The sequence below is a fragment of the Xylaria bambusicola genome, assembly GCF_022495145.1.
Source record: "Xylaria bambusicola strain CBS 139988 unplaced genomic scaffold F5B22scaffold_28, whole genome shotgun sequence".
Classification (NCBI taxonomy): domain Eukaryota; kingdom Fungi; phylum Ascomycota; class Sordariomycetes; order Xylariales; family Xylariaceae; genus Xylaria; species Xylaria bambusicola.
The window spans coordinates 315,717-340,307 of NW_025953581.1; the positions used below are offsets into that span (position 1 = coordinate 315,717).

The 24,591-nt window shown below is 49.2% G+C and overlaps 9 protein-coding genes across 9 annotated transcripts; 5 read left to right on the plus strand and 4 right to left on the minus strand.

Moving 5' to 3' along the window:
- Positions 1 to 78: 78 nt before the first annotated feature.
- F5B22DRAFT_239531 (uncharacterized protein) lies at positions 79 to 859 on the minus strand. Its single transcript, XM_047969923.1, has 2 exons — positions 601 to 859; positions 79 to 390 (listed from the first exon to the last, which is right to left on the minus strand). The coding sequence occupies exons 1-2, from the start codon at positions 734 to 736 to the stop codon at positions 158 to 160; spliced, it is 369 nt and encodes a 122-aa protein (XP_047829709.1). The 5' UTR covers positions 737 to 859; the 3' UTR covers positions 79 to 157.
- A 428-nt stretch (positions 860 to 1,287) lies between these two features.
- F5B22DRAFT_239620 (RF-1 domain-containing protein) lies at positions 1,288 to 2,469 on the plus strand. The gene is made up of 2 exons (XM_047969927.1): positions 1,288 to 1,840; positions 1,937 to 2,469. Exons 1-2 carry the CDS (start codon positions 1,547 to 1,549, stop codon positions 2,375 to 2,377), a joined length of 735 nt encoding a protein of 244 aa, XP_047829710.1. The 5' UTR covers positions 1,288 to 1,546; the 3' UTR covers positions 2,378 to 2,469.
- Positions 2,470 to 2,502: 33 nt separating this feature from the next.
- On the minus strand, positions 2,503 to 4,769 carry F5B22DRAFT_239558 (uncharacterized protein). Its single transcript, XM_047969925.1, has 7 exons — positions 4,547 to 4,769; positions 4,385 to 4,415; positions 4,163 to 4,218; positions 4,026 to 4,056; positions 3,167 to 3,938; positions 2,876 to 3,107; positions 2,503 to 2,810 (listed from the first exon to the last, which is right to left on the minus strand). The coding sequence occupies exons 1-6, from the start codon at positions 4,551 to 4,553 to the stop codon at positions 2,877 to 2,879; spliced, it is 1,128 nt and encodes a 375-aa protein (XP_047829711.1). The 5' UTR covers positions 4,554 to 4,769; the 3' UTR covers positions 2,503 to 2,810; position 2,876.
- Positions 4,770 to 6,434: 1,665 nt separating this feature from the next.
- F5B22DRAFT_239547 (nucleotide exchange factor Fes1-domain-containing protein) lies at positions 6,435 to 7,925 on the plus strand. Its single transcript, XM_047969924.1, has one exon. The coding sequence runs from the start codon at positions 6,955 to 6,957 to the stop codon at positions 7,669 to 7,671; it is 717 nt and encodes a 238-aa protein (XP_047829712.1). The 5' UTR covers positions 6,435 to 6,954; the 3' UTR covers positions 7,672 to 7,925.
- Position 7,926: 1 nt separating this feature from the next.
- On the minus strand, positions 7,927 to 9,592 carry F5B22DRAFT_239612 (ribosomal protein L5). The gene is made up of 4 exons (XM_047969926.1): positions 9,112 to 9,592; positions 8,463 to 9,058; positions 8,307 to 8,395; positions 7,927 to 8,235 (listed from the first exon to the last, which is right to left on the minus strand). The coding sequence occupies exons 1-4, from the start codon at positions 9,348 to 9,350 to the stop codon at positions 8,110 to 8,112; spliced, it is 1,050 nt and encodes a 349-aa protein (XP_047829713.1). The 5' UTR covers positions 9,351 to 9,592; the 3' UTR covers positions 7,927 to 8,109.
- Positions 9,593 to 11,514: 1,922 nt separating this feature from the next.
- On the plus strand, positions 11,515 to 14,797 carry F5B22DRAFT_239728 (cysteine proteinase). The gene is made up of 5 exons (XM_047969928.1): positions 11,515 to 11,882; positions 11,965 to 12,072; positions 12,126 to 12,509; positions 12,562 to 13,222; positions 13,275 to 14,797. The coding sequence occupies exons 1-5, from the start codon at positions 11,784 to 11,786 to the stop codon at positions 14,477 to 14,479; spliced, it is 2,457 nt and encodes an 818-aa protein (XP_047829714.1). The 5' UTR covers positions 11,515 to 11,783; the 3' UTR covers positions 14,480 to 14,797.
- A 941-nt stretch (positions 14,798 to 15,738) lies between these two features.
- On the plus strand, positions 15,739 to 17,257 carry F5B22DRAFT_239730 (uncharacterized protein). Its single transcript, XM_047969929.1, has one exon. The coding sequence runs from the start codon at positions 16,125 to 16,127 to the stop codon at positions 16,560 to 16,562; it is 438 nt and encodes a 145-aa protein (XP_047829715.1). The 5' UTR covers positions 15,739 to 16,124; the 3' UTR covers positions 16,563 to 17,257.
- Positions 17,258 to 17,925: 668 nt separating this feature from the next.
- Positions 17,926 to 19,468, plus strand: F5B22DRAFT_637162 (uncharacterized protein; the record flags this gene model as incomplete). The annotated part of the gene is made up of 6 exons (XM_047977394.1): positions 17,926 to 18,106; positions 18,265 to 18,338; positions 18,418 to 18,510; positions 18,655 to 19,067; positions 19,188 to 19,360; positions 19,425 to 19,468. 6 exons carry the CDS (start codon positions 17,926 to 17,928, stop codon positions 19,466 to 19,468), a joined length of 978 nt encoding a protein of 325 aa, XP_047829716.1.
- A 523-nt stretch (positions 19,469 to 19,991) lies between these two features.
- On the minus strand, positions 19,992 to 24,373 carry F5B22DRAFT_611490 (DEAD/DEAH box helicase). The gene is made up of 3 exons (XM_047975282.1): positions 24,334 to 24,373; positions 23,876 to 24,281; positions 19,992 to 23,816 (listed from the first exon to the last, which is right to left on the minus strand). The coding sequence occupies exons 2-3, from the start codon at positions 24,203 to 24,205 to the stop codon at positions 20,187 to 20,189; spliced, it is 3,960 nt and encodes a 1,319-aa protein (XP_047829717.1). The 5' UTR covers positions 24,206 to 24,281; positions 24,334 to 24,373; the 3' UTR covers positions 19,992 to 20,186.
- Positions 24,374 to 24,591: the final 218 nt, after the last annotated feature.

The following is a 24,591-nucleotide window of genomic DNA, read 5'->3' on the forward strand; positions in this document are numbered from 1 at the left end:
CTCGTCGTCTTACGAACCAGGTACAGCCTCGGTTCGCGTACTAATTAAACATTACTCCATTCATCCCGTCATCAAAAAGCCTCTCTCCTGTCTATGAAGGGGCGAGAGGCAGGCGCCCTAAGGGCAATATCCGTCAATCACTAGTTACTCATTATCATCATAATTCGCGGACAATTTCCGTAGCAGTGGAGGTAACTGAGTCCGTGTTGTCGAGTGACAGCGAGAGGGCGCTTTTGGCGGCGGCAACGACACTAGGCGAACCGAGACCGCCGCTGCCCTCGCCGCCGTTGACGTAGAACCAGGCGCGGTTGATGATGAAGACGATGTGCTGCGGCAGGTAGAGGATAGTGGCGATGGAGCCCATAGCGGAGAGTAAGAATACGATGGACCCTGTTGATTGGTGTTTCGCTCTGGTTAGCTAGCTAGCCATCATCGAGGATCGAAGAGATAACGCGAAACAAGGCATGGGTGTGAGATTGAATAGCAATAAAAAGCATGTAACGCTGGAATGTCCTAGCACATAGCAAGAATAGAGGAGAAAAACACGTGAAGCAGAGAGCAGAGAGAAAGAGGATCATTGCCAGGCCAGACCGGACGTACAGAATATGAACTTCTCAGTGGGCGTAAACATATATACACCAAAAGTGACTTCAATCTGGTACTGCTTCAGAGAGAGCCAACGGCCGAAGCGCTGGGGCATAGACTGGTTCTCGGGTTCCTTGGTTCGATACTCCATTTTCGGACCTCTTTTATTTTCTTGTTCGTAATCCGTTCTCGTTTCTTTACTCTCGTAATCCCTCGCCTTTATCCTCTTCTGTGGTTCGGCTGTTCGCCCTGATGGAAACAGGAGAAGATGATTCAATTGGCCAGTAGAGCAAAGACAAGCCCTGTCCTCCGATTCGAAGGGTATATCTCAATGGGTTGTTGTCGTGCAGTTTCGTCGCAAGTCTACTCGTGCAGCTGTGCCTGACTACGAATCGATATCAGAAGAAAGAAGATGTCAATGTCTTCGCGGGTAGAAGAGACGGTATGGTATGATTGAAATCGGTGTAGGCTTCAACAGTAGAAGAGATAGAGCAGTTAAGAGAACGCCCTTTTAACGCCTTAATAAATTTAAATTCATCAACACTATTTCCAAGGCAGCACTTAAATGAAAAAGGGGAGTCTCGTCCATCCTGGTCGAGGCAGGACCCCTGCACATTGCAAGGGTCTAGGCAGATTATCAGGTACATATAACCCCACCATAAAGGAACTACTGTACCTATGGGGTAGCGTACGCTGCTGTAAGCCCTGGACGATACAACGAAGATGCCTTTGAGTAGAGCTACGAGAAGCCGACAACGGTTACAGCAATTGAGCTGGCAATCACCATTGTTCCCTATTTTCTTGATAAAGTGACATTTAAAGAGGTGTAAATATCTCAATTGCCAGCATATTAATCAATAATGAGCTCTCGTTAGCACATTGGCAGGCACATATTTGCCCGTGTTAATCTGAACAACCACGATCCTTTTACGACTCTTCCACACCCACCACCACCACCACCATGACCTCGAAATGCCTTCTCCGAGTATTCACCTCATATAGAATATCGAAACCAACTCACTATGTGATCTCGCCTCTCGCCTCATATCCGCGAAATGCTGTCCAGAAACGCAGTCCCAGGGTCTCGAACCCAAGCCCCCCGTTCCAATGCCGCGCATTCAACAGCACGAACAACCCACCGCTGCACAAACTAGGCAGCAAGTCCGAGCCCTTCCCGCGGCGTCCCAAGCCACCACCAGAGTCAGAGATCGAAGAGTCATTCCTCAAAGGCAGTGGACCCGGCGGCCAAAAAATTGTATATTTCCCAGACCTCCCAAGCATCCTTCTTCCCAACCCTACCCCCTCCCGCGCACGCAAACTACAGAACTAACCCTCACTCTCCCCCCTCCAGAACAAAACGAACTCAGCCGTCCAACTAAAGCACATCCCAACCGGCCTCGTCGTAAAATGCCAGGCGACCCGCTCGCGCAGCCAGAACCGCACCATCGCCCGGAGATTGCTAGCCGACAAGCTCGACGACATGAGGCACGGCGACGAGAGCCGCTCGTCCATCGTCGGCGAGGTCAAGCGCAAGAAGAAGGCCAGCTCGGCGAAGAAGAGTCGGCGGAAATATCGCAAACTCGAAGAGGAGAAAGGGAAAGGAGCTAGTAGTACCGAGGAGCAAGAGATCCTAGAGGAGGAGGAGGAAGAGGAGGAGGATAATGAAGATAGCGCCGATCTTGTGGACGAAGAGCCGCTTGAGAAGGGAAGGGAACCCGGAGGCAAGGACGAGGACATGGGTACTACGGATACAGTAAACCTCAATAAAATAGAGCAGCAAAGTAGAATATGACCAATGAGATATATCACACTATCCGGCCTCTGCTGTTGCTTGATAAGTCAGTTTAGAATACCGGACTTATCAAGGGCGATTTGGTTTTCATGATATCACGAATAGAGAGGCAATGCCTTTCCTATTACATTACGACTGAAATGCTTCACATTATGCATTCTGGGCAACAGAAACATAGAGAAATATGATCAACCTCGACTGGATTTGTCTACTCCATTCAGTGCCAAACATAAAAAGCCCCCCTAAAAACAGCACTTCATATTCGCTTTTGTCTCCGACTCCAGCATCTCTCTCTACCATGCCCATAACTTTTTGTAGATGTGAGGCTCGTCTAGGATACATTCGCAACGGCAGGAGCTCTGAGTCGACCACAGGTGTCCTCGAAGCTTCGGCGAAGTCGCAGAGGGCATCTTTGCGTGTAGCACTGTAGCAGCTATTCCGACAAAAGTGTTAAACATAAGCCCGCTTTTTGAGGAGGCTACTAGCGCATATGCATACCTTAGAAGCACTTGCGGTGTACGATCGAAGGACCGCTCTCGTCGTACTCCTGCTTGGAGATCCACATCTGCTGGAAGGTAGATAGCGAAGCCAAGATGGAACCACCGATCCAGACGGAGTACTTTCGCTCGGGAGGAGCGATGATCTTGACCTTCATCGATGACGGGGCCAAGGCAGTAATCTCCTTCTGCATACGGTCGGAGAGACCAGGGTACATGGTAGTACCACCAGACTAATTGTGCTTGTTAGCATGTGATGTTTTACGTCATACCAAAATAAAGGAGTACATACCATGACAATGTTGCCGTATAGATCCTTTCGGACATCGACATCACACTTCATGATGGAGTTGAAAGTGGTGACGTGGATACCACCGCTCTCAAGACCGAGAACAGAAGGCTGGAACAGAGCCTCAGGAGCACGGAACCGCTCGTTGCCGATGGTGATAACCTGACCGTCGGGAAGCTCATATGACTTCTCCAAGCTGGAGCTCTGGGCAGCAGTCTGGATCTCCTGCTCGAAGTCAAGAGCAACGTAGCAAAGCTTCTCCTTGATATCACGAACGATTTCACGCTCGGCGGTGGTAGAGAAAGTGTAACCACGCTCAGCCAGAATCTTCATGAGGTAGTCGGTCAAGTCACGGCCAGCCATGTCAACACGAGCAATGGCGTGAGGAAGAGCGAAACCTTCATAGATGGGGACAACGTGGGTGACACCATCACCAGAGTCAAGTACGATACCAGTGGTACGACCTGAGGCGTACAGAGACAAGACGGCCTGGATAGAGACGTAAAAGGCGGGGGCGTTGAATGTCTCGAAAACGATCTGTGTCATCTTCTCACGGTTCGATTTGGGGTTGATGGGGGCTTCGGTGAGCAGGACGGGGTGCTCCTCAGGAGCCACACGCAACTCGTTGTAGAAAGTGTGGTGCCAAATCTTCTCCATGTCGTCCCAGTTGGTAACGACACCGTGCTCGATAGGGTAGCGCAGGGTAAGGATACCACGCTTTGACTGAGCCTCATCACCGACGTACGAGTCCTTCTGACCCATACCAATCATGATACTGAAAAATATACAGTTAATTGACGCCCACAGATAGCCAAAAGCTACGACCAGCGTATCCTAATGGCGCCGGAGGTTGTAAACTTACCCATGATGACGGGGTCGACCAACAATCGACGCTGTATGAAGATGTTAGCTGGCGGGTTATCAATGACAGAAGGAGCCGCATCTTGGCAAGGCACGAGCGGGGCTACGGTTGGGCAAGGCTGGGTAGAGACGACTTACGGAAAACAGCTCGGGGAGCATCATCACCGGCGAAACCGGCCTTGCACATACCCGAACTGGAGTACCAGTTAGCTTACATGACAATCCAGATATTCTTCTCCGAGGCAGGGTATGCTATCGGCGAACCGGTGTGGGCAGTGTTCGGAGTCTCCGCCCAACCCTCGCAAAGGGGGGGGCATGCGACTAAGAATGCGGTGAAGAGATCGAGGACCAGGTCCTTACCCATTGTCGATAACCAAAGCAGCAACTTCCTCTGTGACGAGAATACGGGTCAGCCATTTCAATCCGATTGATGTTCCACGACGAGTGCGACGAGGCGAGAAGAGCACGTCGAGGGCGGAGAATTGGCATGGTCAAAAGACCAAGATGACGGCGAGAGCTTACCCTCCATTGTGATTACGTAGGTGACGAGAAAAGATTAGCGGAAGAAAAGAATAGAAATTATCGGGAGATGCTCAGACGATACCGAAATCGACGGAGCTCAGCGGGAGACTGGAGAGGGAGGTGGTGATTGTCTCGATGTGGTTTGACTGCACAAGCGACAAGAAGTATGTTGTGGAAGGTTGAGTTCCAAGAGTTGTGTCGGGTCAACAAGATGTGTTTAGCGGGTGTGGAGGAAACGGGGGCTCTGACGGGGGGAGGTAGAAAGGGGAAGTAGCGGCGGCAGCGGCCAGCCAGCTGTAAGCAGCGAGGGAAAATGCGCCTGCTATCTATGCCAGGACAGGCTTAACGAGGTTGAACTTGTGGGCCGGACAAAAAGCACTGGCGGGGCTGGAGAGAGGGGGGAAGGGCAAGTCAGAGCTGGTTGGCGTTGGTTGGTGCTATGTCGATGGAGGATTTACTGTACAGTAGTAGTGATGATGGGTGGATGAATGAAGGAATTCCCAGCCAAGCTGTGTCTTTGGTTTCTCTTTGTTGGCAATCGGTGACGCTTGACCTGCTCTCCCTCTTTCTTTCTTTCTATCTTATCTGCTTCACCGGTCCAAAGCGCCTTTTATCACTGTTCTGCAGTGCTACAAGTCTACAAGTACTACCGCTGCGATAAGTGTTGCCTAGAAGAAATTATATGCCCAGGGGAAATACGTAAAATACTACGTACGGTCGTAGGCAACTAAATTCGTTGCCTTCCATTGTCACTCCCTTTATCCCTTATCCTTATCCCTTTATGCTGGGGGCCAGGAGGCACAGGCTAACGAGCACCGCAGCTCATTTCTTGGCTTGAGTATACACAATGGCGGTAATGGTAACTGTCCGTGTCCGCCTTTACACCAACTCGTGGCACACTGACCGTACGCCTACAGCTGTTACGTGTAGATGCTTCCATGGCAAGGCGGATAAGTAGGTAGTGCCTTGGAGGTAAGTACATGTACGTCGACATACTCGGTAACTAACAAGATAGATGGCAATGCTATGGCCAATAGTTAGAAATGTGGCCAAAGAAAGATAGCTACTTTGTTCCACTATGACAGCGATACGATACCTACAGTTACTTACTACGCTAAACACCAGGACAGCCAGCCAGGACCATGATCCACACACCACTCGGCCACTTACTGGTCCGGGTGGCTCATCAGCAAGCATGATTACGTAGAGCAATGAGTGCAGAGCAGACGTGTGTCCACTGCCAAACGCTATGCCTACTCGATGCCAAGCAGGCTTCGTAATTACCAACAAGTGGCTGGGGCAATGAATCCAAGCCCGTCTTGCGTATGCGGAGCACGAGGCCGGCACCAGCAACGCAATCAGGCACATACTTGCCTTGATTTCCCCAGGTCATATTCTTTGGCATGGCTGTATGAGACAAACATGAAGCTACTGCCTATATATGATGCTGTTTCAACTCACGCAGAGATTTTGTACCCTGGGTAAGGTGTGCCAGACAGCTCCACAATACGGTAGGTATGTAGAGCGATAGGGCCACTTTGTTACAACTGTTTGCTTGAATGGTATGCGCAAGGTGAAACGGGACGATCTGGATATGCCTCCATCTTCACCTCCGAAGACATTCGCATCAGTGTGAGCCTTGGGCTGGGGAGCCAAGGAGCCTATCTTTTTCTGGTCAGAAGTCCTTATCTAAGACATTTTCAACATGTCAAAAGGAGGGGTGATGAGGGGCAGATCCGCGCTGGGATAAAAACAGCCTCCGAATGCTATTGGCTGTTCGAAATGGCGGGGCATTTTCAAGTATCTACCTAGGTAATAGGTATCCATGCTAAGTCGATAAAGTCATGATAGTAGCAAAGACGATATTTATTGTAGTGTAGAACGTTGAATATAAAATATTACCATAATTAATTACATGATATATAAACCTATAATATCTGTCACTAAAGTCCTCGAAATGGCCCTTATAGCTAGCTCTAGGTAGACAATGTATATGTGTCGGCTGTACTTACCTGGGCAGATACCTAGCTCGATGGCCCCACTGTAAAGTTCGTGAAGCTTCGCGAATGTTGGAGATTGAAAGAGAATCAAGCTTAGCCAACCTGCTCTACAAGACGAACCTTTCGATTTCCAACAACCCTAGACAGCTTTATCTTTTGATTATTTTGAAAACAATCTTCGTCCAGAACGAAGTACAAATTCTTTTGTATCGCGAAATTCACACTAGACGAATATCATTCAAAAAGTAGCTGGCAACGAGTAATCTGCATACAACCTTGGTGGGGTTACAAAAAGCCAACTTTTCAACCTAAAGTACAAATCATCTCGCAAAACCACTTTATCACACAGCCAAATCACTTTATCAAACACATAACGTCCCATCTCCCAGCGAAAGCAGTAATAGCGAAATGGGTGACAAAGGCCTGAACGACCTCCTAAGATGGAGCATCGAGAACTCAGCGACGGGTCCCGACGGGACGACCAACGCCCCGCCGCGCTCAACCTTGAATCAAGAGGCTCTAGCCGCGATGATGGGCGGCCCGTCCGACGCCGACCTGATGCGCGAGAGCATGGCGGCCATCACCTCGCCCGACCCGGAGATCAGTCTCGAGTCCCGGCTGACAGCCTTCGACAACTTCGAGCAGCTCATCGAGTCCCTCGACAACGCGAACCTGCTCTCGAAGCTAGGCCTCTGGACGCCGCTCCTCGAGTGTCTAGCGCACGACGAGGCGGAGATGAGGCTCATGGCGGCCTGGTGCGTCGGGACCGCGGTCCAGAACAACGAGCCCTCGCAGGAACGCCTCGTGGCGCTCGGCGGCATCGAGAAGCTCGTGCAGATGGCCGTCGGCAAGCGGTTGCCGGCGCCATCTACGTCCGCAGAAGCGATTAATGGAGACAACAAGAAAGACGAAGAAGAGACGAAGAACGTCCGTCGAAAGGCCTTGTACGCTCTGAGCTCTGCCGTCCGCAATTACCAGCCCGCCATGGACGTGTGTGCCGCCGAGCTGAGACGACAGGGCCATGGCGAGAACGCCGGCGAAGAGGGCAAGGCTATCGATGCTACGGATATGGATGCCGTGGACACCGTTATCGGCGGGTTGAGGGAGAAGGTCACGAATGCATGATTTGATTCGCGATCATAAGCGGACATCGTCATATATTGGGCTATGTTAGGGACTCAAGTTGCCGAGTCATGTCTAAATAGGGAAACTAAGGGCAAGGTCAATCGAAATGGGTTGACTATATGAATGATGGTCTGGGAACTGCATATCTCGGCGTTGGTTAGGTGTCTTTTTGTACGTAAATTGCAGATCGATAGAAATGGCGAAAATGGGTCGGAATCAACAAAGCATATTGCCTTTATGGAAGTTTGGCCATCTTAATTTGGTGTGTTTATGAGTATCATATTGAGCATTCGTGATATTGTACAATCCTACATTATATACTCTCTACGTATCTTACCAAAGCGCCGGTTTATATACAAGTGAGAGAGTAACAATACGCTTGAGAGTACATGAGTTTCGATACATGATAGAGAGTCGCCGAGCCACATTTCATTGTGATCAATCTACAATCTTTCCGTAGAAGGGAATCCCTAATGCTTTGCACAGTATCCTCGCGTGTCTGTCGGACTTGGCTGTGGTCTCCAAGGTGATGCGGCAGCCAGGTATCATCTTTGACGGGTACATCTATGAAAACCGTAAGCGATGAGGCATTCACGAGTGGGTAAAATAATGAACGGGATATCTCATCAACTTACATTAAAGGAGGCTTCTACCTCTGGAAAATGCTGCATATCTTGCGGCTCAAGGCCGAACTGAATGTTGCCTGTACTGTCTCCCGTAGTTCCTGTTCCGCGAATGTTAGCGGCGGTCCCAGGTTTACGGTATCAACATGGTAAATGCTCTTCACGGACCTTGAACACCCTTCCATTCCTTGATTTTAGGAAACACGAGATTAACAATCTTGTCGAGAAACTCATAAGCTTGGTTTCCACTTATCGAGCATTTCACGCCAGACTTATCACCCTTAACTATGCTCCACTGGGAGACGCTGTTCTTTATCACTGTAGTTTTCGGCCGCACACCCGAGATACTCTGTAGTACGGCCTTTCCAACTATGATGTGGTCAAAGTTCTTCTTGGCTTGGGGCGTGTACACTGCAATATGCACTGCGCGGACCTCGGGGATGTTTTGCCAGGTGATAGGCTTCTCGATAGGGAATAGCACGTCAGCACCACGGGGACCACGCTTTGGACGGTTCTTCATGTATGGTGAAGAATCATCCCACTCTCGTAGTCGTATGCGCTCGGGCTTATCGGGGGCCCCTGGAGGGGTGTGTTGATACATCATAGTCATTATGTCGGAGGCAATGGTGGATTGGTATGTCTGCTTCAGTCGAGGAAGGTTGAATGGGCCAGGAGCGAAGTCTCTGGCAATCGGGTCGGAAGACGGAGGCGGTTGCACGGGGTGCAATGGACCACGATAGTATTTCGGGGCACGGTATCGGTATCTTGAAGAGCAATGAGCATCGGCGGCGTAATCACGAACAGAATAGTCCCTTACCTCTCGTGGGGCAGCTCGAAATTTCTCCTGCTTGCTCTCTTTCGTGGGTCGACGACCTTGATACCTTCCCGAGTAATAACTGGGGTCGCCAAACCGGAGTCTGCCTCAATATCATATACCGTAAGAGGTGTACTCTCAGTGGAGGCGCATCTGTAAATGCCTGGTGCGCATGGCTTCAGATGGGATACTGAGCCCAACAATTGCCTACCAGCGCGTGGCACCTCGCGAAGCGAAGCCATGATTTGTCTGCGCTACTATGATAGCTGGTTGGAGGTGTGCGCACGCGACTTCACCCGTCATTCAATATCCATACGCTGGCTCTCTGCCCTGTATCTTCAATTTTCGATATGGCCCCGTCTGGGCAATCGCTAAATACAAAGTCCGACGCCGACACAGCTTGTTAGTATAATCAGAGCTGGGATGTTGATAAGATAAGACCCCCCTGCCCCTCATGACCATCTGTACTTGGCAACGGTAAATGTACATAAAAAGAGTCGAATATTTTCAACGAATCTTCGATTTTCTTACTCAAAATCAACCTGCGTTTATGCATTACAAATTTGTTTTCCTTATAGGAACAAACCCATAAGTCACTATTACATCAATCTCCAGTGATCGTACGGTTGAGGCAGTGAGGCGAGAATTGACGGTTTCTAATATTTCTAGAACGAATGCACGTCAAATTGATCGATGCGAGATAGGCATACCGCCTTCAATAAGACGAGTTGCATTACCTAGGTAAGTGTATGTATACATTAGAATAGAAGGAGCGGAACATTACTAGGTAGAGGAGCAAGCAGCCCATCAACCATGCATGTTGATCAGTGAAACCGTCTTGAGTTTTGACACACTCTAGGTAGTCTACATATCTGGGCGCTTATTCACGGAAACGGGCGATTCTAGAAGCACATAAGTAGGACATCATGTCCGTCACTTCGATTTCCAACTGTTAGACTTGAGGTATTACTGTCTTGGCCAATTTATGATCTAGGTATGCTGACCGAGCGGTAGGTATGTATATTTTAAGTATGTAGGTATGTACTGTATGTATTTATGTAGCATCATGCAGCTGATACTCCACTATTAGGGCGATCTCAGGCTGAAAGCTCCTAATAGGCTGAGGTTTCGTCGGTGGCTACCTCCTATAGCAGTGATGACGACAGGTTATAGCAGGCATCTGCAATCATACCTAGGTAGAATAGGTATATACAGAGGTAGGTATGGACAGTCAGCCATGAACACATAGACGTCTGCTTTCTCGAACAATCCGCCGACCTTTATCATCCGTTAGGTAGATCATGTTGAAATATGTCTGCCTACATGATACCTATAACTGTATATTACTAGTACCTATGGAGAAGTGGCGCCGAGCGCATTGTCAGGATTCTTCGGTCTAACAACAGCTGACCTGTAACGAAGATGCTACAGCTGACGAATCAAGGGGGATGACAGCTCCTCTTAGCTGCCTTGACAGACTTGTATCGTTAGTGATGGGCAGACAGGCATCCGATTTCTCGTCATTGCAGGCAATTGAATTCCCTACCTATCTATGACGGTGCTAGTACTAGACGCGAAATCACGAGATACTTCCATTACGGTGTGCTTCGTTGGTACCCGTTGCTGGTATAATACTATATTATATACATGTACGTACTGTAGGCAGTGTCTACCTCTACAAGAATACCTACAATAATGCCTACAATACAATAATGGCAGTAAAAAGGACCGATGTGCGACCCGGGAGAGTTAGATACCTAGATTATCCTAGACAGGCTTCAAAGCTTGTGAGAACAATAACTACTACCTACCTGCTGCCTCGCCTGGAATATAGCTAGGAATTAACTCTCCGTCTTGGCCGATTCATAACCTACCCGGGATCGCCAACGGACCCCGATGATTCAAACGGAATGATCTAAGTAATGCTATTATACTCCAGCCCAATAATTGTATCCATTTGAATTCTCCTCGTTCGTGTAGATAACCTCTACGCTGCCCGGCCTCTCCTCTCTCAAAGCGCCTGCCACCGCAACACATCCCTAACCTACCACCTACACACCCGTTTCGCTGCCCGTTGATCCAAGATCCCCCCCGAGCTGGTCTAGAGCTGGTCCACCCCTGATCCCGATCCACCATACTAGGTCTGCTAGGCCTCTGCAGAGTCTCTGCTAGGTTTGCTAGGTCTGTTAGGTGTTCCCATACTCCATACTCCTGGACCCTGCACGCCAAACCACCCCACAACGCACGCCGTGGTGCTCCTTTCAGCTGGCTCGGCTGGCTCGTTGCAACCCCGCGGCCAGATCTGAACACCGATTCCCATTCTCGATACCGCGCCGATCCAAACCATAACCGTTCCCCTTCTGACAGTTACGTAGCAACGGGTTCAACAGCACCGACTGCGCCTGGCCTTACACGTTCTCTACTTACAAACCACATTGCCCGTCGGTATCTTCTATCATCCGACGGGACAATATCACCCCAAACCTTGTTGGTTTTTTTGTCCTGCCAGCTGAGCGACGAAGCCAAATCATATAGCGAATTGCGAATTGCGAAACTCAATTCGAACCGGCCGTTGGTCGAACGGCGCAAGCTTCTACCCCCAAAACGAAGAGAAAGCGACTTATTGATATTTGTCTATCATATACCTTTGTGATCGACCCTCCGCGGCGAACGTCATGAACGCCATGAAGGCTGGTGGTATGTCTAAGAGATTACTCAGTCGGCGGGAAAAGAATGGCCATCGTCGTGGTAAATCATCCGATACCAGTCACAAGGTAAGGCTTACTTAGCTCTTAACTCTGTCTCAACTCACCTGCCCATCTTAGATCACCCACTAACTGCTCTGCTTCTGCGTAGCATCGCCCACTATCCTCCGACATATTCTCCATCTTCAGATTCGATGGCGCGAAGCGTCAAGCTAAAGAGGAAGATGAAGCCACGCGGCGAGAGAAAGAAAACGCCAAGGTGCGTCATTGCGCTCTCTTCGTAAGAGGTGATTCGAGGGCTAACAGTCATAGATACAAGAAATCCATCAGAGAGCTGCCGACCTTGGTCTCGACTTCCACGGCCTCGACGACGATCATATTGCCTACGTCCTCAATTCAGAATATGCATCAATGGATGTTGCTCGGACAATCGAGATTTTAGTGATTCTCCAAGCATCGATCTCGGGAGAAATCCTCCACTACGACCCAGACGTGCGCATGGTAGGAGCCGTGAATAGGGGAAATGTCACCTGCTATCTTGATTCCCTGCTTTTCGCCATGTTTGCAAAGCTTGAGCCATTCGAATGTATGCTGAAGGCTGAGATACCCGACGATGAGCCCCGGAAAAAGCTTGCTGTGTTATTACGGGTGTGGGTAAACTTGTTAAGAAGTGGGAAGCTGATCGAAACAAGTCTGGTAATTCACTCTCGCCTGGCATTAACACCCTAATTATGCTAACTGCCAACAGACGGAGCAAATTCAAGATACATTGGCAGAGTGTGGCTGGAAAGAGGCACAACTGCTAGAGCAGCAGGACACTTCAGAAGCATTTGCCTTCATTACCGAAACGCTTCAATTACCCCTCCTCCCGTTACGGGTTGATCTATTTCATCATGGGAAGAACGATGACGCCGACCACAAAGTCGTATATGAACGATTATTGAATCTTGCTGTTCCAACTGACACCGAAGGGAAAGGTGTTAAATTGGAAGATTGTTTAGAGGAGTACTTCAATTCCAAGGTTGATGTACTCCGGGAAGGCCTAGACGAGAAGAAAGCCAATGATGCATCTGATCAAACCCCTACTCTAGAACAAATTGATGGTCTAAGCACGCCGAGAAGCACCATTCGTATTATCGAATCAGAACTCTCCCCAGACGCTTCTGCTGATCCGCAATCTCCCACCACAACGCCCGTAGCATCAGATTTGCAGGATTCCTTTTCAACACCTCATTCACTTTCCAGGCCACATCGCAGCCGCGCCGAAAGCCTCATACAAAGAGTCGTCATCGATAAGCAAGAGAAACCTTCAGATGCCGATACAGCGGACCTATTTCAGAGAGCTAAGAGGAAAGCATCAGTTGTCAAAGCTGTTACAATACCCGCCTGGCAATTTTTCAAGCTGATACGTAAGTCGTCTATGAGAGATCTCAATGATTGGAAACTGACCTTGGTTGGCAGCTTGGCACTCATCAGCGAATTCAGACCCAAAGAGCGACTTTGAAGTCGCTCGGCACTTTAGTCAACGTCCTGTTGTCGGGATCTGTTTGAAACGCTATATTTCGGACAATAACGGGAACACGAAGCGTCAAAATACGTACATTGACATACCCGATAGCCTTAGGCTCCCTCACTTCATTGTTGACGATAGACATCTAGAGGAAGGTGGTCTTACGGCAGTTTATAAGCTAGTCCTCCAGTCGGTGGTTTGTCATCGTGGCGATTCATTGCACTCTGGGCACTACATTTCCTTTTGCCGGATAGCGCCTAAGGTATTGACTGACAACCGGCGACACGAGGCAGATCCTCCTCCTGACTACGAGGAGGCGCAATGGGTTAAATTTGACGACCTTGCCGATGAGCGGGTTACTACAGTTACCGACATCAAGGAGTCGCTCAAGCAAGAGATGCCATACCTCCTCTTTTACCAAATTATTCCCATTGTTGACGTGGCGCCTAGTTCAGTGGGGAGCATTGAGGCTGACCCGCCAGCATATGACGATGGTGCTCCTGCCGTCATCGCCATAGATGCCCCAGAATACCAGCAGTATCAATCTCTTTCTCAGAAGACTAGCGGATACTTCGATAATTCGAGCAGTATTCCCTCAGCTCCGCCTAGCGTGCGATTTTCAGCCGAGCTAGAGAGACCATTGCGTCGTAGCTTCGCCGATGAAGACGGGTTTCTGAACGTCTCTAGACGTGATAGTATTGCTTACGGCGAGTTGACTGGTTCCAGTTCGGGCATGGTATCCAGTAATCACTCACCCGCTATTAGTCCTGGCGAAGAGACCACTGCACAGAGAATTAGCCGTGCGGCTGCGAAGTTCAGGGCGTCGAACAGAAGTCGGCCACAAAGTCAAGCTGGGGAGAACCGGATCAGCCAGACAATGTCGAAGTTTGGCGGATTCATGAGAGCTAGTAAAGAGCCGCTGCGAGACTCGACACATGAGAGTACTGACGATGATGCTGACATCGTGATTGTCAACAGAGTGGTAGGTGAGCAGGATGAGAACGATGCGTCTCTGCGGCCCCAATCCAAAGGGAAAGGGAAAGACAAGGAGTCGACCCAGAAGAGAGGTAAATCCAAAACACGCTTCGACAAGGCAAAGCCAAAAGATAAAGACAAGGACAAGGATTCTCAAGAAAGGGAATGTATTGTCCAATAAATAGGAGGGCAACTTTCCGCCCAGTATCCTACTTATATGAAGCCTGCATCAAGCACAGCGATGATAGCTAACTGAGGAATAGCTGGTGATGACCATATTAGGCATCACTGGTTTGGCTCACTATTAGGTGAGGATTAAAGGGCACCTCCTGGCGACTTGCAACTGCATGTTACATTCAATTCAAAAACAATAGAGAGGGGTTTGAAGCCAGGGAAGCCGGAGTTGAGATTCAAAAATAGAGCCAGCACAAAAAAATATCTGCTGGACCATCACTCTATTTCAAGCAATCAGTGGGCTTTGGTGTATTTATCTTGCATTTGCGCTGGTGAAAATCGGTACCTATCATGCATAGCTGGACGCAAGGCGTTATGGGCATGGCTAAGGCTTGCTAGCAAAGATAGACGACTAATCAGGACTACGGAACCCTTTTACGAGAAAACCACAATGCTTTGCGAAAGACGCCGTCCCAGGCATGTTTATAAGACGACAAAACATCGAAGAAAACTTTTGCTGCCTGCTGTACGCTATCAATTACGTCTAGTCTGGTGAATTTAAGAGTGGATTTGTCTTGAACATAATAGGAAGGCAGTTATCATTACATTGTGGTACTTCGATCGCTGTGATGTTTTTGCTGTTCTAAGTCGTGAGACTACGCCTATTTATAGAGAAGAGGGCGACGGTGCAGACACCCCCTGTTACGATGTTATATGCCACTATAAAATCGTATGAGGGATGATTTAGTATGTTTCTAAGCATAGCCACATACTGCATGAAATTATCTAGATTACACAACGTTACACGCGTATGTGGTTGGCTAACTGCAAGAGAAAGGTACGGAGAATAGAGAGGATTTAGTGTCCATTGCTGGAGCATTATAGCTCCATTCCTTCATGGAATTTGATTGTGTGAGATCCGTGTAGGTAATCATAATGACAATTACAGTAACTTGCAAACGGCAGTGCTGGGACTTGTCACTTGAAGAAGAGTTCCGCTAAGGAATACCAAGCTATTAGGACACCGCTTGATGTATTCTCGCAGCTCTGCACTAGACAGGCCAACGGAGTACCTTTATTCCATCAAGGGCAGACTGTTCCCGCAAAGCCATGGAACCGATAACGAAAGGGGTTACCGTTGCTCTATTCTGGGGACCTTAGCCGACTATTTGGTGACACCCTGTTAGACCGGTACAGACCCGTATCTCTATATGATGATTTGGTCTAGCGCAACTCAAGACGTTACAACAAGAGTTCTGGTAGAGCAAATATTCTCGGAAACTTCCGCGCTGAAACAACTCTACCATAGGTAGTAATAGGCCGATTGTGTGGAGGAACGGAAGCCGAGACAACTTAGCGCGGGCCGACTTTAGCAGACTGCTTGGTTGGACGAGTAAGCAGCAATATGGGGTTTTGTGATGGGATCGTGAACGGCACAGCAAGGTCTAGTCTGTGCGCCAGAGAAGCAAGAAAGAGAGGGCGAACACCGACGAAGACGGTGAGGCGAATAGGCAGACACAATGCACAATGGACCCAGAAATCCTAGAAGTGTATAAAGTTGACGAGATGCCCGGGACGATGGGAATAGCACTTCACGATCACCATCATCCCCATCAGCCCTGATCCTCATACATATCTGCACACATTCCACAATGTACGGCAAAGTCTTCACCACCCTCGCCGCTCTCGCGAGCGTAGTGGCCGCCACTACGCTAACCACCAGCAACGGCCGTCCGCTCACCGCAGGCCACGGTATCCTCATCGGCGCCGCTTTTGACGTCTCCGCCGAGGCCGGCTACTTCCCCAAGGCCCCCGGCTTCGACGTCACATGCCCGGCCTACTACGTCTATGACAACGAGCCCGCTACCGGCACCGAGTGCTCCTGGGACGGCGAGCAGCCCAAGAACAACAAGGTCTACGCCTACACCAACTACGACACGCTAGCCGTCACCCTGCGCCACGAATGGGCGGGCGAAGGCGGCGTCACCTATGTCACCACGGCCGTCGGCAAGCTGGCCTCGCGGCCGAAGTACAACCAGGACATCCCGCCGTTCTCGCTCACCGTTAGCAAGACGGCCACGAAACTATGAGCGCGCCCACCGCTCGACGCCCCTGACTTCAAGGTCTCGTGCTTCTACGACTACAACCCGGACCCGACCGTCTCGCTTTGGCGTACTTCATTACCACTGTCCACCACGAGTGGACCTCGTGAACACGCTGTAAGGTAGTGAGTGTTCTCGTGCGCTGTGCTCGTATGCGTGATGGGTTATGTTAGTTGAGTAGTCTATGAAAATGGTAAATTACTACAGACCGCTTTTTCTTCTGGATGAGTGAAGCATTGTCAAATTGCTGAAGAGTTCGAAGAGGTGAATGTAGATAGTCTCTGTGAAGCAGCTTCGGTTCTCGTTGAAGCTTTTCTGTGTGGTGTGTTTATAGATGTATTACTCGCTTGATTCTTTCACATAAAACCCTGAGGCGAGGAAGACGAAAGTCTTATACACTTTAGTATAGTATTACCAGGAGTAAGGTGGGTGAGTCAGGGGCTTATATAATTCCGTGCCGCGTGGGATTAAGATTGAACAACGTCAAGCATCACGATATGATTAAATATCGCTAAAATAACGGTTTCCTCAAGAGAGGAGGCATCGAATGAAGCCAATTATTTGTGGAATAACTGTTCATGGTACCTGGAACATAGCGAGCCTCGAACTGTTGTGAATATGCTTAGTCGCGTTAAAAGATACATAAAGTTTTATAGATTTCAATCATACAGGCTTTTTATTAACTAGTCAAGGTCTAGAAAATCATTTGGAACTGCGTTGATTCATAGCTGATGTCTCCATGATCTCGCCTTTGGCACAACAGTAGCAGAGCCGCTTATATCACGTATTGATTCCGCATCCGACAGTTAGATCCTCCTTTCACATCAATGATCGAAACAGCACGCGGCTAGCTCGTGAAACTACTCGAGATGTTTTTTATTTCTGATGAGCCCCGCTCCGCCAACCGGTTCGGATCGCCGACGCAAGGTGTTTACCCGTGGCTATTTTCTTTAATATCTAACCTGCGGCAAATCATCTCTCTCACTACAATGTATCCTTTCAGCAACTTAATATAGATAAGGCCTCGGAAATTTCAGTCATTGGGCCGTGCCATTTGAAGATGAAGATGGATATCAGTGTTGTCTTGAGGTATACGAATTAGGTTGATAGAGCTGTTGGGGCTATTTTCACCCCTACATATGCGTACATTCACTCTTTTGTATTCTGAACCTCTGTTTCTGTCGAACTTAGTTCTGAAAGACAATTCTTCCTAATTCGCCGGAGCTAAGCGATCTAGATATATCTCATTTTTAACAACGTACCGAAGACGGACGATCGCGCAAAAATGCAAGGACTAGGCCTCGTCGCCGCCTTCGTGGCGCTCTTGGGAGATGTGGCGATAGCTCAGCAGATGTTGAGGTTCTCTTGTTCACGGCTGACTATAGAGCGTCTGGATCCTTTGGTGTCGCCCGGCCAGATACAGAGTCCGCATACGCACCAGGTTGGGGGAGGGAACTCGTTCCAGGCCTCCATGTCGCCTACGGCTTTAGACCCTGTTGAAAATTCTACGTGTACTTCGTGTACCTTTTCCGGTCAGTCGTCCTTGAAGCTCCATGTTCCAAACCACTAGTCTTGCCGGGGATTTATGTAATCTATTTCCATCGAGCCTTCTGCAGCATTTTATTCTCTTGCCCTTTACGGGTGTATCATGAAGCAAGCATTATATCCTGTTGTTAACCAGCTATGTTAGAGGATTTCAGCAACTACTGGACCGCGAATCTTTACTTCCGCGCTCGCAACGGCACTTTAAAGAGAGTCCCACAGGTAGTTCATCTCTCTCTCGGAAACCATTAGGTCTCATGGCAATACGAGAATGGGACAGTTATAGACTAACCATAGACAGTTGGTGAACATGGGGCTCAAAGCCGATGGCGGGATAACCGTGTACTATATCCCACCGTACGATGGGAAGTCTAAAGTCACAGCGTTCAAGCCTGTATGTATATCCCATCGTACATCATACCCGAATTATTCTTGTCCTGCCATTTTACTAGCGAAAGAACGCCGTTCTGAACTTTACCCCCCTACCCCGTTTCTATCATGTCTCAACCTCTTGACCACTAACACCTCATCTCACAAGGGCTTCCGCATGCTCGTAGGCGATCCCACGTTGCGCTCCGGCGAAACCCAACAACGCCAGCTCTGCCACCGATGCTTCACGACAGTCAACCAAGTGCCCTTTGGCGGCGCCCCCTGCATGGGACCGATGGACACCCAGGAGCTCCCGCCAGGGTTCTGCCAGGGCGGGATTCGCACGACGATCACGTTCCCGACGTGCTGGGACGGCATCAATCTCGACTCGCCCGACCACAAGAGCCATGTCGCGTATCCCGTGAACGGCACCTTCGAATCGCTGGCCCCGTGCCCTCCGAGCCACCCCGTCAAATTACCGCAACTCATGTACGAGATCATGTGGGACACGCGCCATTTCAATTCCCGGGATCTCTGGCCCGAGGACGGATCGCAGCCTTTTGTGTACTCTATGGGTGATGGGTGAGTTGCTGTTCATCTACTTTCCAGCCTGACATCGAGTGTTTTTATTATTATCAAAAGAGTTCAGGGATATAAGAAACACTATATACGAACGCCCGTGACTAATCCCCTTCTAAACAGCACGGGCTACGGTCAACACGGCGACTACATCTTCGGATGGAAAGACGACTCGCTTCAGCGTGCGCTCGATGCGCGGTGCAGCAATGACTACTGCTCGGAACTCAAGAGGCAGACTGCGGACGAAGCCATGCAGTGTACGCTCAAACAGACTGTCCCAGAGGACGTTGAAGGATGTAAGTCGTGTCCATGTATAACGCCCAACTTGTTGGTCTTTCCATCTAACATGGACGGGTCTAGGGATGACGAAGCTTCCGGGAGACTGGGATATCACATACAATTAAGCTTAACCAGACGATCGTCGACAATGCTCATGAGACATGCATTTTGTATGATTTTTTCTCCTTCCAAATATGAAAATACAATTCAGCTTAGCACAGAACTTTGAAGCTTTGAACCGTTTTAGATTGTGAAGCCCGTGCAAACACTGTAATAATCTACCTTTATACTTGTGTGTTCGGGAGAGTGGGTGGCATTTGTTAGAGAACTTGGGTTACGGTGATAATATAACTGCAGAATTAAATCGAAGTTCCCAAGAGGGCCAGATATGTCTCCTAGCATTGTAATTATTCACTACTTCGCCTCGTATTCAAACCCACGTTATTCCGATCGAGCCAACGCCACCCCCTTCTCGTCTATTCATGCAAATACCTGAAATATCCAAATCTATGCATCTAAGCCATCGAACTCTATAAGTTTCGCCGCCATTCTAATAACCTCGTTATCGCGAACATCCATCTGCGGATTATTCACTTTCATCGCGATAACATTATCCACCATGCCTCTCAGCCTGGAAACGAGGACGCCGAGACGTGCCCAGCCACGTAGTCTATACATCATAGGATCAGCAAACGACAAGATCAGAAGCGATGTGAACAGAAAAAGACTCACCGAAGCCATCCATCAACCACTAGGCCTCTACCCAAGATATCAAGCTCTATGGCGCCGGAGAATAGAAGAAGAGTGAAGGCGTTGAAGGCTAAGAAGACATCACAGATCATGTCAGCAAAGCCTGATATATTCGAGACCAACAGAGAGGGATGAAAGAAACCACCTACGTGTCAACTCTCGAATGAAGACCTTGCTCGTAGAGATCATAGTGAAATACGATACAAAGGCCGCATTTCCTGTGAACCCCTGGCTACCAAAGAGCGCGCTGCTAGGATGGATGAACACGCGCCCGTTCTCCTGTGTGAAATACTTGATCGTGCGGGCCTCCGGATCTAGTTCCACGGCACCTGACATAGACGCTGCAAATTTCTTGTCCGGGAATTGGATGCGCGCGATTTGAGGCGTGAAAGCTGAGGCCGTGATTGCGCGAAGGAGGGGCATTGAGACGGTGGTGGCTTGGGATGACTGGCTCGCCGAGGTCCCGACGATGCCAATTTCCGTGAGCGCTGTGTAGTATTGTGTTCGTGTGGTGGATATGTCTGATAATATCTGATACGAGAGGAAGTTGTCGTCGCAGAATCTTCGCACTTCTCGTGTAGGCACTCGATCATTAATCATGGTCTGCCACTGTTGGTACGCTCGTAGGTCTGTGAGTAAGTCACCGTCTCCCTGGGCGAACCGCATACGCGCTTCCTTAGCTGCGTCACGCTTATCTGATGGCGAGTTAAAAGGGCTCTTCGAGCTCAGAATTGCGGCGATGGTGATACTGTCATCGAGGCAGCCAAATATCGCGCCATACACCATCAGTTTACCACAACGAAGGTCGGCGGGAATCATAGCGAGCTGCTGACCCAGCGCTGTGAGTTCATCACCATCAAGCGCACCCATTCTTTGCAGCATCTTGATGGCATTTTCTACCGCCGTAATGTCTGGTGGTGTAGGCGTTCGACTTAAGAAACCACCAATATCTTTTGTGCCCATGGCTCGAACAGATAAACAGAGCTGTTCGAGGGGTACACGCCGAATTTCAGGCTCTGGGCGTTCTGCCATACGCTCTTCGAAGCCTGTCGTGTAGAGCTTGTAGCACTTACCAGCCTGTACACGTCCAGCACGACCGCGTCGTTGCTTGCACGCAGCCCGTGATGCCCAAGTCTCCTCTAGTTTGCGTATATTGTTCTGGGGGTCGAAGCTGGTTTCTTTGACTCTGCCTGTGTCGATTACGGCAACAATGTCATCAATCGTAATGGACGTCTCAGCGACATTAGTCGCAACCACTACTTTTCGCTTCCCAGGTGGGGGAGCTTGGAAAACTCTTTTTTGTTCTCGCGTATCTAAAGATGCGTGAAGGGGGAGAACATGAAGCGACGAGATGGACCGCAACTGGTCAACGGTTCGCTTGATCTCACCAGCGCCGGGTAAGAAAATGAGAATTCCACCTTTCTTATTGCTGAAATGCAAGTCTTCGTCGATGGCCTTCGTCGTCTCAACTAGCAATGAATAGTTGATACGAGAACCCAGCTTCTGAATAATCTTTTTGATTGGGTCGTTATTTTGGGATTCTTTGTCGAGTGGCCCTTCATCCTGATCATCGCGGTCGCCGTATCTATCAAACGTGAAGTTCGTCATTTGGATGATGTCTTCGAGGTAGTAGTCTTCTACAGGGAATGTTCTACCGGCAATCTCAACAAGTCCAACCCTCAGTCCTTCGGAAGTAAAATAGTTCTTGAAAGTCGCAGCATCAAGTGTAGCGCTCATTAGTACTAATTTTAGATCTTTCCTCCGTTTTAATACGTCTCGGATGATACTCAAAAGAAAGTCTGTATCGAGACTGCGTTCGTGAACCTCGTCGATTACAATATGACTGACATCGGCCAGAGACGCCTCAACATCCTGGGTTCGTCCACCTGAGGTTTGGAGTCGCCGTAATAGTACACCAGTTGTCACGAATGTTATTTTGGTTTGTGGGCCTGTCTTGTTCTCCCCACGAATCGAGTAGCCCACTTCGTTTCCTACTTGCGAACACCGCTCCTCAGCCACCCTATCTGCTAGGCCGAGGGCAGATATACGACGTGGCTGTGTACATATAATATTTGTGGCATTCCCAAGTCCTTTGCTATACAAGTCGTCGAGTATAAATTGTACCGACTGAGTAGACTTGCCAGAGCCTGTTTCTCCAGCGATAATTGTGACTTGCGACTGCAGGACTGTGTTCACCACTTGATCTTTGACTTGCCAAGCAGGCAACTTCTGGCGTTGACGGAGCATCTCCTTCAACGCCGCTTGCTCTTGTAGTCTTAGCCATTGCTCTCTGCTCCGAGGATCAACTTCTCTTGGCAGAGGTTTAGGATGTCGGGAGCGGCGTTGTTTGATTGAATGAGTATTTCGTACTTCAACGGCAGCAGACGCCACGCCAGATATATCGCGAAGCCTACCTGGCTTCTCAATAATGGTATTAATATGCTGCTGTATCCAGTCAACAGCGAAGTAGATCTTCATGGGCTCTTCGCTTAAGGATTCGGCCAGATGACTGAGAGTTTTCTTAACGATGCTAAGCTTAATGTAAGAAGGAAGATCAGAAATCAAGGACACAATAACCTCGGATGGGTATCGAGAGGATCTGCGAAACTGAGCAAACGTCTCAATGTCTTTCTTAGGCCCGTTTTTGACGGATTCGATGGTGATCTGACAGACCTCGTCAGATATTCTCTTGAAGTGGTCCCCATAAACGGAGCTCAAGCTTTCCATCTCATCAGCCCAACATTCTTCAGGGGTGCCAAAGATGAGTGGCTCCTCGGCAGCCGCTTTGGGTAGTGTAGAATCACTACCACTAGATATTAGAGAATCTTGTAATGCCTCAGCTGCTCGCCCCTCATCCTGATTATACTGTTCATAAAGCTTCTTGCACAGTTCCGCAGAATATCCGGATTGCGATAAGCGCTTGATTGCAGCCTCTCGTTTCAGATCTGAAATCGCAGCAACCGAGATACCAGCCGCGTAGCTCTCCGGTAAAGCCCATCTAGGCAGGTCGTCCTCGGGAACGTGGACCAACAGCCACTCAAGGGTCTCTTCGCGGTCCTTGCATTCATCAACAGCTTCTTCTACGTGAGCAGGACGAAAGCCGGAACCAGAAAGTTCTCTCACTATAGCCGCCTTTTGGGATGGCGGCATCTTGACTTCATGTGGGTTCCATATGACTTCTCTCCGAACAAGATCCTCAAGTTGAGATCGTGTTTTTCGGCCCATCTCAATTTTGGGGACAGTGGTCCAACCTTTCATGGGGTTCGAGCCCTTGCTAGAACTGGATGTAGAAGCCGCATTGCTGCGCAGAACTAGCCCGGCGGCACCGGGCATATTCTTGGCCTTGGCCTCAATGGCTTCCCTCTCCTTCCTCTTCTTCTCGGCAGCGGCTTTCTCATCTTCGCGTTGCTTCAAGGTCGCAAATGGATCAGCATCGTACATCCATGCGTTTCCTTTCTTGACGTCGTCTGCTTTGAAAGCCTCAAACTGCTTCCATAATGACCTATAATCTGGCGGTAGGGTAGTATGAATGTTCTTCATGCTACAAACACGGAACAGTGCATATGTGGCGGCAGCATGTCTGGCCTCTAATGCCGTCTCCCTCGTCACCAAGTGTTTGTGATCTGGGTGGATCTTGAATGGTGGAACCTTGATCACCTCCTGAGTCTTGGGGTTTTTGGCACTGAGCTGGACAAAGTAGGAAAAACCTTGCGAACCTTTAATCTGGCAAAAGAACTTCACATTAACTAGGTACAGATGGTCATGACAGCGACACCGCTTACAGGCTGGTAATCTGGCTTGTCCCACTTCTGTCTTTGACAGTGTTCCGACAGGAGATTGACAGGTAATTTTCCAGTCCAGCTCGAACCTCCAATGATCTGCTTCACGGTCGGCTTCGGCGGACCCGTGGGCATCTGCTCATCATCGACCGCTTTCCCCTTGGACGAACCCTGGCCACCTCTCTTGGGCTTGGTGTCCTTGGTTGAGTTGGTGAAGACTATGAAGTCATCTTCCTGGGGGGGCTTCTTACTCGGCTTTGCTGGCTTTTTGGAAGAACTCGCTGCTGGCTGCGGCGGAGGAGCCGTGGCCTTTTCCTTCCCCTTTTTGACCATGTTGATGAGCCATGGGTGCCCGTATGTTAGGTAGATGAAAATATGATGGACAACTGAATGTCGGGCAAAGTGGCGCCTGCAGGGAAAAATTAGCTCCAAAAAGAGAGGACCCAGTGGAGGTTAGGTACCGGTACAATCTGTACTCCCTGCTTGCTGCACTATATTTAGGTACATGTACTTAGAATCACTATCAAGCTTTGGTAGGGAGATACAGGTTGAAGCGTCACCCTGCAACATATTTTGGTAACTCCATACCGTACTTGCCTTTACATACTCAGGTACCTTACATATGTAGGTGTGCATTATGTTACAGCAACTCCCTCGCAACGTATAATATAAAGGTGCTTACCTTATTCACATAACATTTACCATTTACCTAAGGTTCC